Source organism: Emys orbicularis, chromosome 1 (assembly GCF_028017835.1).
Source record: "Emys orbicularis isolate rEmyOrb1 chromosome 1, rEmyOrb1.hap1, whole genome shotgun sequence".
NCBI classification, from domain to species: domain Eukaryota; kingdom Metazoa; phylum Chordata; order Testudines; family Emydidae; genus Emys; species Emys orbicularis.
In genome coordinates, this window is record NC_088683.1 from 54,034,787 (window position 1) to 54,048,601 (window position 13,815).

Genomic DNA, 13,815 nt, shown 5'->3' on the forward strand with positions numbered 1-13,815 from the left:
AAGCCAAGCAGGTACAATATCTCCTGAAAATATACCTGATATAATCCATCTAGAACCACAGAAATTGTAAGTAGGGCAAGGAAATGCATTAGTTGATCTTTTGTTTTGGCTTGTGAATTTTCCCATGCTACAGAGGTAGTTTTATTCCAGTTTTTGTAACTGTGATGCTGAGCCCAGAGGGGAAACCTCTGTGTTTTACATCTTTTTATTACCCTGTAAAGTTACCTTCCATCCTGATTTTGCAGGTGTGATTCTTTTTTTTTTTTAAATAAATAAAGTTCTTCTTTTAAGAACCTGATTGATTTCAGTGTTCTGAAGACAAAGGATCTGGTCTATGCTCACATTGCTAAGGCAACAGGTTGGTATATTATTCTCAAGCCTCCCCAGAAAGGGGGTGAAGGAACTTGGGGGGATATTTTGGGGGTATAGGGATTCCAAGTGACTCTTCCCTGAATTTTTGTGTAAATCACTTGGTGGTGGCAGCAATACCGTCCAAGAACAAGGAAAGGAATTTGTGCCTTGGGGAAGTTTTAACCTAAGCTGGTAGAATATAAGCTTAGGGGGTCTTTCATGTGGGTCCCCACATCTCACACACACACACACCCGCCAAGTTCAGAGTGGCGGGGGGAACTCTGACAGGGTCTCTTCACAGACAGTCTTCAGGTGGATAACTTCCATACAAAGTAGCCTGGGCTATGCTGCCTCAAGAGGTGTGAGCTCATTACACAAGAGCCCAGGCAATGTCCATGGTATTTCTAAGTGACATTCCTATATTGGACATTTGCAGGGCTGCAACTTGGTCTTCTATGCATGCTTCTACAAACTACTATGCCATTTTTGCTGCATCCAGGTCAAATGGCAACTTTGGGAAGGCAGTCCTGCAGACTCTGAGCCCCACCTCCTATTAGTCCTGCTTTTGAGTCACCTTAGTAGATTACATTGCTGCGTCTATTAAAAAAACCCTGTTACCTATCTGTAACTGTTATTCTGTGATGCAGATGTGCATTCCACAACTGACCCTCGGTCCCCTCCGGATCTGAGTCTATACATCTGAAGTTTGACGTGAGGGAACAGAGGGGGTTGGGGTGGCACCCCCTTATAAGGCCAGGGGCAGTGCTATGGCCTCACAAGATGTGAGCACTGCCCCTACTGGTACTGCTAGACAAAGGTCTCCAGCTCCGGAATGCTGGGCATGCACACACCTAAGTAGAATACATGTCTACATCGCATCTCGAAGAACAGTTCCAGGTAGGTAATTGTTTTTTCAGTTGCCTCACTCCGAATTTTGTCACATTAGCCTCTGTCCAAAACGAAGAAGGAAATAGGAGATCAATCACCTCCCCTGTATCAAAATACTTTGGGTTTGCAAAATCCCAAACTGACCTATCGTATGGGTACTAGAGGCCTCAATCCAGCTGACATCCACTCAGCCAAAAAAACTCCAGCTTTTCTTCAGTAACTTGCTAATTGTAATTATGAGGGTTCAATACCAAAACCTGTAGTACATAAAAAAAGTCATTAGGAGACCAGTTGGGCAAGGTGGAGTTGTGTTGGGTACATGGAGCTTGGACCTCCTAAGGTACAAAGGAGAGAGGATTTCTTTAATTCCACCATACCTGTCTGGCCTCTATATGTTTAGTGTGTCAGAGGATTGGGAGGTTGTATTGAGGAGAGAGTGTTGGTGACCTAGCTGTATAACTTCAGGGACCTTCTCATATAATTTGGGCATAATGACCAACTAGAGATATATGGTTGCCCCAGACATGATTTTTGTGACACAACTGTGACTTTTAGGTTTTTACATAACAGGTTTTAATAACCCACTGAGCAAGGCATGTCAGTGGATCCTTACACACTAGTTTCTATATGTATGTCAAGTATAGTCTGAGGACTGGTTGTGACCTGATTTTTTTTAATGTTTTTAAACTATTCATTTCTTATTTTAAGCAATATTTTGTTCAAAATAATGCCTCCGTGACAGTTGTTCATTTTTCTATAGATTTCTTTCTCTCTTTCGTTTATAGCATTTGCAATCCATGACACTTGCTTTTTTTTTTTTTTTTTTGCCATGACACTCAGTCAGTCTTAGGCTTGGTCTACACTTACCCCCCAATTCGAACTAAGGTACGCAACTTCAGCTACGTGAATAACATAGCTGAAGTTCAAAGTACCTTAGTTCGAACTTACCTCGGTCCACACGCGGCAGGCAGGCTCCCCCGTTGACGCCGCGGTTCCCCCGTCGACGCCGCGGTACTCCTCTCGTCTAGCTGGAGTACCGCAGTCGACGGCGATCACTTCCTGGTTCGACTTATCGCGTCCAGACAAGACGCGATAAGTCGAACCCAGAACTTTGATTCCCAGCCGCCGAACTAGCGGCTGGGTGTAGACATACCCTTATTTAGTACTACCTGATTAAGGAAGGGTTGGCCTCAGTCCATGACAAAGGATAGAAACAGTCCTTACATTGAAAAGCAAAGGTTCATCTAGTTCATTCCTTTGTCTTACATATTGATGTTCAGTGAAAAGAACACATATAAAAAGTTAGTTTAACTTTGACCCTTGTCAGTTGCCTGGGGACAGGAAGTAAAGTTCACTCTCTTACCAGCACTCCAGTATGTTACACTTTTATTTCATCTAGTTGTATAGTTTTGTTCCAGTGATACAGGCAGCTTTCTCTTCTTCTCATTTATTTTATCTGCCTTCACAATATGACTTACAAGACTGGTTCACATTCTAATAATTCTTTGTGAGAAAAGGCCTTTTTAAATCTAATATCTAGCATAAATCTTTCCTTCCACAGCTTCCAGTCATGGTTTTACGTTTAATCCCCTTGTGGGTAGAATATATAATGTCCTTGTTCCTTGTGTGTCCCCTTCAGAGACCTCAAAACTGGAATGAGATAACCTTTCAGTTTCCATTAATCGCAGAAATGTTTAACTCTTTGAACCTTTCCTCTTCAGATAGATTTTTCCATATCGTAAATCAGCCCCTCCTGTTTGCTTTCTTTTGGTGCATGGGGAATTAATACACACATCTGCCAGAGGTGTTAATAAGTTACTTATATACAATACAATATGTCCAAGAACTTGCACATACAGATTTGTACTACAGAAATCTTCCAAGCTAAGTCTTCCATGATAGAAATTGAAAAGGAAAGGAACACTAAGAAATTTTCGTTTAGTGCGTATTTAGATTTAGTAGTTTGTTAGCAATAAAGAAGTCAAGCTTATCAATCTTATAGCAATTAGTTTTAAATAAAATTATAAATAAGTATATTGGACATATTAAATATAAAATTATATGCAACAATTATATTAAAATAACATTTTTTAAGTTGCAAAGACAAGCACTCAGAAGTTAGGAAATGCCAGAATTAAGGTTGCCTTTGTGCTTCAATCACTACATATCTTCCAAATCCTACAATAAATGAAGCAGGGGGTCCTACAGACAACAGTTTCTTACACTTCACAACCCTTATGCATTCCCATAGCATGGTCCATCATGTGCACTGAATGAGGTAGAGGAAAAAAATAGTATGTGATCATGTAATTAAAGACTGTATCCTAATGCATATATACAAGAGGGCCAAATGAAGATTGCACAAGCAACCTTAATTCTAGCATATCCTAACTTTTGAGTGTTTGACTTTGCAACCTTAGTAATGTTCTTTTAACACAATTTTGTGTGTGTGTTTGTGTAATTTCCTAGGTTTTTAAAAAAGCAAACTGAAAAAACAGATTCCACTATGGGGATCATCAGCCGGGTTAGAACCTTTAGATCCACAGCTCAGTTCTTGCCACTGAAGCTAACAGAGTAACTGATAGAGGATGACAACTTAGTACTGTTATGTGGACCAGCAGTAGAGGGGAATGAGACATTGTGCCAGAGGGTTTCACTGATACTTTTGACAGCAGGGGAATATTGAATCTTGGATTTCATTGCAGGCTGTAGGGGAGTGTGCTCTAGTGGGCACAGATCCTTCTGCCCTCATTCTTCCCAGCCCTGATCCCTTCTGCCCTGTACCCTTCAGCCTGTCCCTGTACAAGTTCTGTCTTTTTACCCCAGCTCTTCATGCCAGTGACTCACCACACCTTCCAGTCCTAGTTTCCTTGTCTAGACAGTGCCAGTTTCTGCCCCTCCTCTCGTTTTCCAATCTTTTACATACCCTTCCCCCACACTGGCTCCCAGTCCCAGTTCCTCTCCTGTTTTCCCCCCTCCCCCAGCTCCCAGTCCATCGTCTTGAATAGCCACTATCCTTTCTCTCCCCCCCCCCTTTCCTGGCTCCTAGTCTTCCCCTTTTCTCCCCAGTCTCCTTGACCCAGTCTATACCCTCTGCTCTTTCTGCCCCCAGGCCCAGCTCCTTACCCCTCTGCATTCTAATCAGATTGTTCCTCCTCCTTCTCCATGTTGCTGAGGGAACATTAAGAGCACAGGAGAGACAGTCTCCCTGCTCTCAGTCCAGGTGCCTGGCAGCAACCAGGATTAGCAATTGCAGGGAAAGTCCTGCTCAGGCTTTGCAGTGAACATGCCCAGCGTAGATGGAATCTTTGGAGAAATTAGATGCTACACTCTAACAAGTCTCTACTGAGCATCTGAGAGTTTTCAGTGTCCTATAATTTGGCCATTTTTTCATGGGGATGGCAAAAGGCACGTATCTGACACACAGGCCCAACCCTCTGCCAAATTTCAAGTCCGTACTCCAAAGCATAGCGGACCTAGAGCTTCTCAGCAAAACAGTTGTAAGAACTTTTTTAACATGGGCAAAACAACATATTTTTCCCTAATCTCATGCTAAAACTTGCAAAAATATTCAGCCTGAGGCAGACACCCAGCATAGGAAATTTCATCCCGAGCAGTTAAAGTATGGCAAAGTTATAAGCAACTGAAAACAGCGTATTATTGTGGGAAGTGTAGAGCAACCTTGTGCTACCAGCTCCCCTATGATGATTTAGGTAAAGTAGTTGTTCTATGCAGAGGTATAACTTTTATGAGAATATTATGGTAGGTACTGGTTTAAATAACATGGCTTTTGAGGTATTTTATATTTTTCATGTTTATATATAACACTTTGTAACTTGTCTGACAGAGGCTGCCTACACACTATTGCTGTACGATGAGCTATTAGAATGGTCTGACCGGCCATTGAGAGAATTTCTAAACTATCCCATGCAAACAGAGTGGCAGCGCAAAGAGTATCTTCACCTTACAATCATCCAGAACTTTGACCGGGGAAAGGTAAGTGTGTTTGATTATTGATGTTATCATGAATGGTTAGTAGGATTGTAAAATCCCCTCCAGTTTTGCAGTGTTTATTTCTTATATCTAGGGGAGTGACTGCCATATAAAAGTGAGCATTTGATGTAAATTACCACACATGGTGTCTGAAATACTGTTGATTAGGACTTGCATAGTGCTGTTCAAATGGAAGTCTCAGGGAATTTTACAGATGGGAAAACTGAGCCACATAAGTGACTGAGTTGGAACTAAAACCCAGGTCTCCTGACTCTTAGGCCTGTCCTCTATCTACAGAACCAGGCAGGCTCCCTTGAATAGCAACTGCAGCAGCAGTAGTACTAATAATAATATTTCAGATGCTGCTGTTAAGTTTTAATGGTGACCGTAGTATATTGTCATTATTCAGAAATCTTATCCCAAATTAGGAAGAAACCATTGCCGATTGGTCTGAAGACTGGCACAAATATTGGCTACCAATATTATCTGGTTTAAAATTATACTCTGCTTAATTTTTAATTAAATCTCTCTCCTCGATAATTGCTACACAAGTACAGATAGATACACTGTAATTTTTTGTAACTGGTGTAATATCTGTGTAAATTTTTGTAAGTAGTAGAATTAAAACTAATGCTGAACGCTGGTTAGCAATGAGTCAGAAACAATTTAAGGATACTCTGAGCTTGTGAAACTGAAAACTTGTTTTCAACCAGATTGTTCCTCCTCACCCAAAAAAAAATTCAAGGAAGGAATATTTTTCCTAATTTTTCTACTCTTTTATATGTAAAATACATTTTATATTGGAACATATAATCAGTCTAATAAATCCCATGTACAGTGCTGGAGGAGAGGGATATCTCTTATTAGTGATCTCTACCTTCTGCAGTGGCACACTGTGTCTTATCTCAAATTATTCTTTTTATCTACTAACTCTGGAAATATACGTTTTGATGCCTCAAAGAGTCCAGAAGTTTAGTTAGGGAGTTTTGCCCTTATCAAGGTACTGCAGACAGTGGGTATTATGTCCAAGTGTGTTCAGTAACTGGGAGTGCAGTTCAGTCAGCCTACAAAGAAGGAGCTTTAATAACATATTGTGAATTGTCACACAACAGGTGTTGTCTGTGTTATATCCTTGGGGACAACAGTCTGCCTCATATTTGTTGGCTACAGGGAAATTGTAGCAATAATAGAAGATATTTGGAAAGCTATTTGAAATTGCCACAAAGCATGATTCCTCTCCGTGTTGAGTATTTCTATAACCTGTTTGTCTACAGTGTTGGGAGAATGGCATCATCTTATGCAGGAAGATTGCAGAGCAGTACGAGAGCTATTATGACTACAGAAATCTCAGCAAGATGAGGGTAATGTACCCGGGTGCATTTTGGTCATTCATAATAAGGAGCTCCCTTTTGATTAGAGTTTAACAAAATTATTCTTAGCATATTCAGCTTGACCTTGTAAGCCTAATATGACTAGTATGCAATCCTTACCTTTGACTCTTATTTGTTCCCTATAATGTATATATCAGGAATGGCCAAACTTACTGACCCTCTGAGCTGCATTATGACAATCTTCAGAAGTTCGAGAGCTGGGGCGCACCTGCCGGGGCTTGGGGCTTCAGCAGAAGTGGGGCTAAAGCCCTGAGCCTCGGCAGTTGCTTCCCACAGAACTGAAGCCCCGAGACCAGCTAGGCTTCCCAGCTAGGCAGAAGCCAGAGGCAACGCATGCGGGGGGCACATGGGTTCACGTGCCTCCCCCTCCCTCACCCCCCCCCCCCGATTTTTTCCAGGGTTTGCTGGCTCTGCTCAGTCACATGGTGCCTCTGGGTTCCTCTCCCTGCGCGACAGCTGCTGGAGCCAGCAAGCTGGGAGCTGCAGCCATAGGGAGAGGCAGCGGCAAACAGCTGGGAGCTGCAGGGAGAGCTGCTGCTTTTGCTGCTGGCTCTCCCCATGGAGCTAACACCTGGGAGTTCTAGGGAGGGACCCCTGAGGGTAAGAGGGGGTCATGCTGTGGGTGGGCTGACTCAAGCTGTTGGGGGGGCCTGAACCTTTAAATTGTGTTCCCACCCATGCTCAGCAGGCACCAGTCATCTCTGGCAGAAACCCCTACCCCCACCACCCTGCCACAAGGCAGAAGTGTCGAGCCCCTCTCCCCCCAGTCTGGTAGGTGAAGAATGAGGGGGACATGAAGGTGCTCCATGAGCCACATTTTACCTGTAAAATAGCCTCTGGTTGGCCACACCTGGTATATACACCTCTACTGTGATATAACGCTGTCCTGGGGAGCCAAAAAATTTTACCGCGTTATAGGTGAAACCGCGTTATATTGAACTTGCTTTGATCCACCGGAGTGCGCAGCCCCGCCCCCCTGGAGCACTGCTTTACCGCGTTATATCCGAATTCGTGTTATATCGGGTCGCGTTATATCGGGGTAGAGGTGTATGTATAAAGTATTCTGGAATATATGCAGAATAACAGTAAATTGATAGATTTTCAATGCTTCCATTTTGGGCAGCCATCCAGTTGGACTGCTGCTGCAAAACACTTTTAACACACGAGTGAGTACAAAGCTGTACTTTTGTTGTATTCATATTTCTAGCTAACAGTATACACAATCGCTCTGTTATGAGCAGCCACCCACCTTCATTATTCTAATTGCTTGAAAAGCAGAGCGATGGATCATTAGTTCTGTATAAATATTTTTCTGAGAACCATGATTTTTTTTAAAGTGACAATTTAACAATTCAGAACCTAAATGAGGGTTTTGTCCTCTTTCCTATTAGAAGCTTCCTGTTCCACTAAAGGTTTTTTTAGGAACTCAAAAACATATTTAATATTTAGTTTGCTCTATTGGACAGATAGAGCCACACATAGAAGAAGAAGGAAATTCAGTACTCCCATGAAAATTTTGCCCTTAGTAATGCCTAGGGTAGGGGTCGGCAACCTATGGCACGCAGGCTGAGCGGGGCCGACGGCCAGGACCCCGACAGGCAGCAGTGTGCCATTAAAAATCCTGCCTGGCCCAGCCCGCTCTTCTCCGCCCCCCGCCCACCACTGTCTCTGGCAGGGGCAGGAGGCAGAAGCAAGCTTGGTCCTGCCGGCTGCTGTTGTAGGGCAGGCACCGCCGGCAGCCAAGCTTCTCCCTCCCCCGCCTCTTCCCCCAGCGTGCTGCGTCGTGCCCCACCTCCTCTTCCTCCCTGCTACCGATGGCCCTTGCGAGGGCGGGGAGAAGAGGAGCCCCAGCGCCCTCGCTGCTCAGACCGGGAAGGAGGCGGAGAAGAGGCAGGAGCAGGGCCTTGGGGAAGGGGGGTGGAATCAGGGCGTATCCCTCCAGCCCCCTGCCGTGAGCCGCTCAGGGCACGGGGCTGGGAGCACACACACACACCCCGATCCCAGCCCACCCCCCAGCCCTCTGCCCTGACCCCTGCACCCCCCCCCCCGACTTTGGCACTCTCCACACATACCCAGCCCCCCACACCCATGCCCGGACACCTGCACCCCCCTCACATGCCCCCAGCCCTCTTCCCTGACTCCTGAACCCTCCTCACACACACCCTGCCCTGACTCCTGCACTCCCCACACATACCAAGCCCACCCCACACCCCATGCCCTGACTCTTGCACCCCCTACATCCCCACCCCTGACCCTGAGCACCAAACGGGAGCTCCTGCACCCTCTATACACATTCCCACCTGCACCCTTCGTACCAAATAGGAGCTGCTCAGGTAAGCGCTCCACACCCAAACCTCCTGCCCCAACCCTGAGCCCCCTCCCTCATTCTAGCTCCTGGCCAGACCCTGCACCCCAACCCCCAGCCTGCTCCTTCACCCTCAGCCCTGTGCTCAGTGCACCCCCACCCTCAGCTCAGTGCAGAGAGAGAGGAAGAGAATGGGCCAGAACCAGGGAGAAGGTAGGTACCCACTGTATGTGGGCAGGGCCGGGACCCCAGACCGGCAGCGGGCTGAGTGGGGCCGGCAGCCGGGACCCTGGCTGGCAGGAGCCAGCGAACGGAACCCCAGACCGGCAGCGGGCCCAGCCGCCGGCCCCGCTCAGCCCACCACCAGTCTGGGGTTCCGTTCGCTGGCTCCTGCCAGCCAGGATCCCGGCCGCCGGCCCCACTCAGCCCACCGCCAGTCTGGGGTCCCGGCCCCGCTCAGCCCGATGCCAGTCTGGGGTTCTGGCTGCTGGCCCCTTGCCAGCCAGGGTCCCGGCCACGGCCCCGCTCAGCCTGCTGCCGGCCTAGGTGAATGGAACCCCAGGCCCGCAGCCGGCTGAGCAGGCCAGCGGCGTAAGATCAGCATTTTAATTTAATTTTAAATGAAGCTTCTTAAACATTTTGAAAACCTTGTTTACTTTACATACATCAGTAGTTTAGTTATATAATATATAGACTTAGAGAGAGAGAGAGAGACCTTCTAAAAAACATTAAAATGTATTACCGGCACGCAAATCCTTAAATTAAAGTCAATAAATGAAGACTTGGCACGCCACTTCTGAAAGGTTGCTGACCCCTGGCCAAGGGCAGCAGATTTGTCCCAGCATTTTTTATCAAAAATCATAGAGCAGACACAGTAAATTTACTAAAAGTCACAGGTCACCAAATTTACTGTGACTGCTCCATGATTTTCAATAAAACATGTCCTCCTCCTCCTCCTCACTCTGACAGTGTGGCACAGACCATTCGTAACAGCGCCCAGACATCGCAACCCTAATCCTGGCCCAGTGTGGAAGGGAGGCTGGGGGACAAGGAAGAATAGAGAGGTCACCGGGATGGGGCACCATATTACAATGGAGGGGCAGCCAAACCTGAACAGCACTGCAGCCCCATGCACCAGGTCCCAGTGCCGCTCACTGAAGTTTGGCCCCTCCACCTCCTCCTACCCCCCAGTCATGACAGAGGGGCAGCTGGGCCAAACCTGACCAGTGCATGCCAGGTCACAACCCCCGCATGCCAGGTCACAACACCCAGAGTGGGCTGCCAGCTCCAGCCCTGTCGGACAGGAGCCACCACTGCAGGGTGAGTCACGTGCACACAAAAAAAGTCACAAATAATGGGAAGATTATGCTACCTGACACTTTTTCCCATCATGACAAACCTGCATCCCTAGTCTTGCCTATTTAATTGGTTCTTGACATATCTATGTTGTGAGTATCTGAAAGTCTGAAATGCCAAATAGTCTTCCAATTGATGTTGATGCACTGTTGATGTTAATTTGACTTCGTATAAAAATGAGGTTTCTTCAAATAATTTAAGTAGGGCGGCAATTAATATTACTTCTGATTACATTTCCCTCCAAAGTCTTCAATATTAGCAGATTAACAAAATTGTATCAATAATTGACTAATGTTGATCCTTTTTTTTTAATCACTATTTGTAAAATATTGACAGAGAACCTGTCTCTTGAATCACATCAAGAAAAACAGGAAACTTTAAAACCACGTCACTTTGTGCCAATATTTCGAGTGAAACTACTACTGTATATATTGGTCAAAGAAAGGATTTTTATAAATTTTCTAGACCGAAATTTTCAAAGGAGCCCAAGGAAGTTAGGTACTCAGCTTCTACTGATATTAAATTAGATTTGGGCACCTAACTCCCTTAGGCAGCATTCTTTGAAAATCCCAAACCGTAATTCCCTGTGCTCATGAAAGTGCCCATGTTATAGCTAAATAGTTGAGTAATCAGCAAAATACTTGGGATTATGTTTCAAATTGGGTGTGTGTGGGTGTGGTAGTGTGCGTCTGTGTGTGGGTGTGTGTATATAATAAGAATGGAGATGGTAAATTAGGAAGATTAAAGAAGAAAAACAAACAAACAAAAACAAAAGGTAATATCTGTTCTTCCTAAGTGAAAATAACTTCACAAAAATTCTTGGAAGCTTTCAATCCACTGTAAAAGAGTCATCTAGTTCTCCTTATTGCTGATTAGAACTGAAATGTGATTCTAATACCTTGGGGCACTAAGCAGCCTCTTCTCTGTAAAAGCTTTAAGTATAAAACATATATTTCTTTTTCTCAATCTTATTCAGATGATGGAAGCTTCTTTGTATGATAAAATCATGGATCAACAACGTTTGGAGCCAGAGTTTTTCAGAGTTGGATTTTATGGGAAAAAGTTTCCATTTTTCTTGAGAGTGAGTAAATTCAGAATCAATTTTATGCACTAATTCTATCAGTCATGGTTTCATTCATCATCTCTTTCCCTACTTGAGAACTTTATTATGTCTTATGCCAGTTCTTTCTTTGTAGGAGATGGAAAACTCCAGGTGTTTTGTCTAATGGAGTAGCCTCTTAATATTCTTTTAGGGGAGTGAGATATTTGTTCCCACAGAGTGGACAATAGCTCCTCCAAAACCATACATGTCTTGAGCTCCAAGTATGTCTCGGTATACAAATGAGAAATCAGGCATCAGCTGTGAGATACTAGGGGAGCAATGCTTCCTCAAGAACCTTACTCCCATTTTGTTTTTATTAGTGACTGCCCAGAAACCTGTCGGTGTGTGTTTGGGGGTGGGGTCTACTGGGCAAAGGGGCAATTAGGGAAAGTAATCAACACCACCCCTTTACCAAGTACAGACTAGGGATAACTTTCTCAGCTACCTATGTCTCATTTTGAAAAGGGGCTTAGATACTTAGGATCCTAAGTCCCATTGACTTTTAATGAGACTTAGGCTCCGAAGTGCCTGAGTCACTCTTGAAAATGGAACTTAAGTGCCTTTGAATATTTTTACCCTAGTTTTCCCCTTGTGTTGACCCAGCTGATTTAACATTATTGCTTGGGAAATGGTGAATGTGCATATTTACTCCTGATAAGTTGGATAAAATCCTATAATATACAAAGAGGAGGCCCTGTCTTAAGTCCTATGCCCTCTGCCCATGGGTATAGGAAGCTGATGAAGAAGAGTATTTCCATAGCACTTGTAGGTATCAGCACAACCATGGTAAACAATCAGTGCTGCATTGGGAATTCCAGCTCCTGGCATCTGATGGTTTACATGAGGTTCATGTTGCACTCACAAATGTTTAAAAAAGCCAAGCTGATCTGGTGGTGCAAGGGAACAGTGAGCGGCCATGTGGAAGATTCAGAGTTGGAGCAGGCTCAGTTACCCTCATTCTCTCTTCCGCCCTAAGGCAGGACAGGCAGAATATATCAGACTGGTGATCTGTGCAGTCTTTAGAGGAAGAGGCAATAAGGATGCATTCTGAAGGTTTCTTATCCCTTCCCTTTCTCCAAGGTGCCTATCTATAAAGCAAGATTTTGGACTAACAAGCAAAAAAGTTCAGTACACCACACAAAGGACTTATGACTCTCCTGTTGCCTTCACCATCCATTACTTTACATTACCCGTGCATACTTTCAGCTAGTAAAAACAATGTTTGCCTTTCAGATCATGGCTTACAGAAATATGTAATGATTAGATTTTTCAGAATGCCTCAAGCAATAAAATGTATTTTATATGACACAATTACATTTGTTTCCTTTTGACTAAATCACTTTTTCCCTCCATATGTGTTCGTTTTCTGCTTTTGCCTTTTGTTACTTACCTTTTCCTTTGTTCAAGTAGTGCAGTAAGCATCCCCAAAAGCCCTCTTTTAAAAGTGTGTGTCTTTATTTATTTAATGGTACCCAGTTATTTTCATGTAACTAGCTCTGCTTCTTCTGTACAGAATAAGGAGTTTGTTTGCCGAGGACATGACTATGAGAGATTGGAGGCTTTCCAGCAGCGAATGTTGAATGAGTTCCCACATGCCATTGCTATGCAACATGCCAATCAGCCAGATGAGACGATCTTTCAGGCAGAAGCACAGTGTATCCATACTTTCACAAGATCATACTCTGCAGTTAATTTTTGCACACTTCTTAAAAAAAAATATACTCTTACAGCCAAATTCACATATGATCTAATTCCACTGAAATAATTGGAATTACATCAGAAAAGAATTTGACTTCTAACACTTTTTATTCATAATTTCTTCAGGTAAACTATTTCCAGCCATTCTTTTATTCTTCTGTATGTTTTTGTTTGTTTGTTTAAAAATCCTTGATAGGAGATCACTGGTTAAACATTTTGATTTCATTTAAATTATTTTGCAGAACTGTCAGACTTTCAGCACTATGTCAGTTTAAGTTGCAATACTTCTAGTTCTTGATTTACAGCGCATGGCATCATAGGCTATGGGTGAAATCTGAAGGAGTATCCATTGTTAAATATTTTAATTTCCATATACTAGATAGCTGCATTTTAGAAGTAAATGTGACTTGTTAAAAGAAATTAATGGTCTGGAAGCTTAAGGATGTGAACTTTCAGAATTTTTATTCCTTCAAGCTTCAGGAATCAGTCTACTTGTTTTGCCGGTGATAAGCTAGTTTGGCCCTTAACTTTTTACACATAGATCTGCAGATCTATGCAGTGGCACCAATTCCTGAAAGCCAGGAGGTCCTGCAGAGAGAGGGCATCCCAGATAACATCAAGAGTTTTTATAAAGTGAATCACATCTGGAGATTCCGATATGACAGGCCATTCCACAAAGGGACCAAAGACAAGGAGAATGAATTCAAGGTAAAGTACCGTGTAGTTTCCTG

General features: G+C 43.9%; 1 protein-coding gene across 1 annotated transcript in view; it reads left to right on the forward strand.

Moving 5' to 3' along the window:
• The window catches only part of DOCK4 (dedicator of cytokinesis 4), a 306,106-nt gene that overhangs the window by 261,764 nt on the left and 30,527 nt on the right, over nt 1-13,815 (forward strand). The window contains exons 37-41 of the mRNA XM_065401620.1: nt 5,087-5,235; nt 6,507-6,593; nt 11,261-11,365; nt 12,900-13,041; nt 13,626-13,792. Of these exons, the coding sequence (XP_065257692.1) occupies nt 5,087-5,235; nt 6,507-6,593; nt 11,261-11,365; nt 12,900-13,041; nt 13,626-13,792 (650 nt within the window). The remainder of the gene's footprint in view (nt 1-5,086; nt 5,236-6,506; nt 6,594-11,260; nt 11,366-12,899; nt 13,042-13,625; nt 13,793-13,815) is intronic.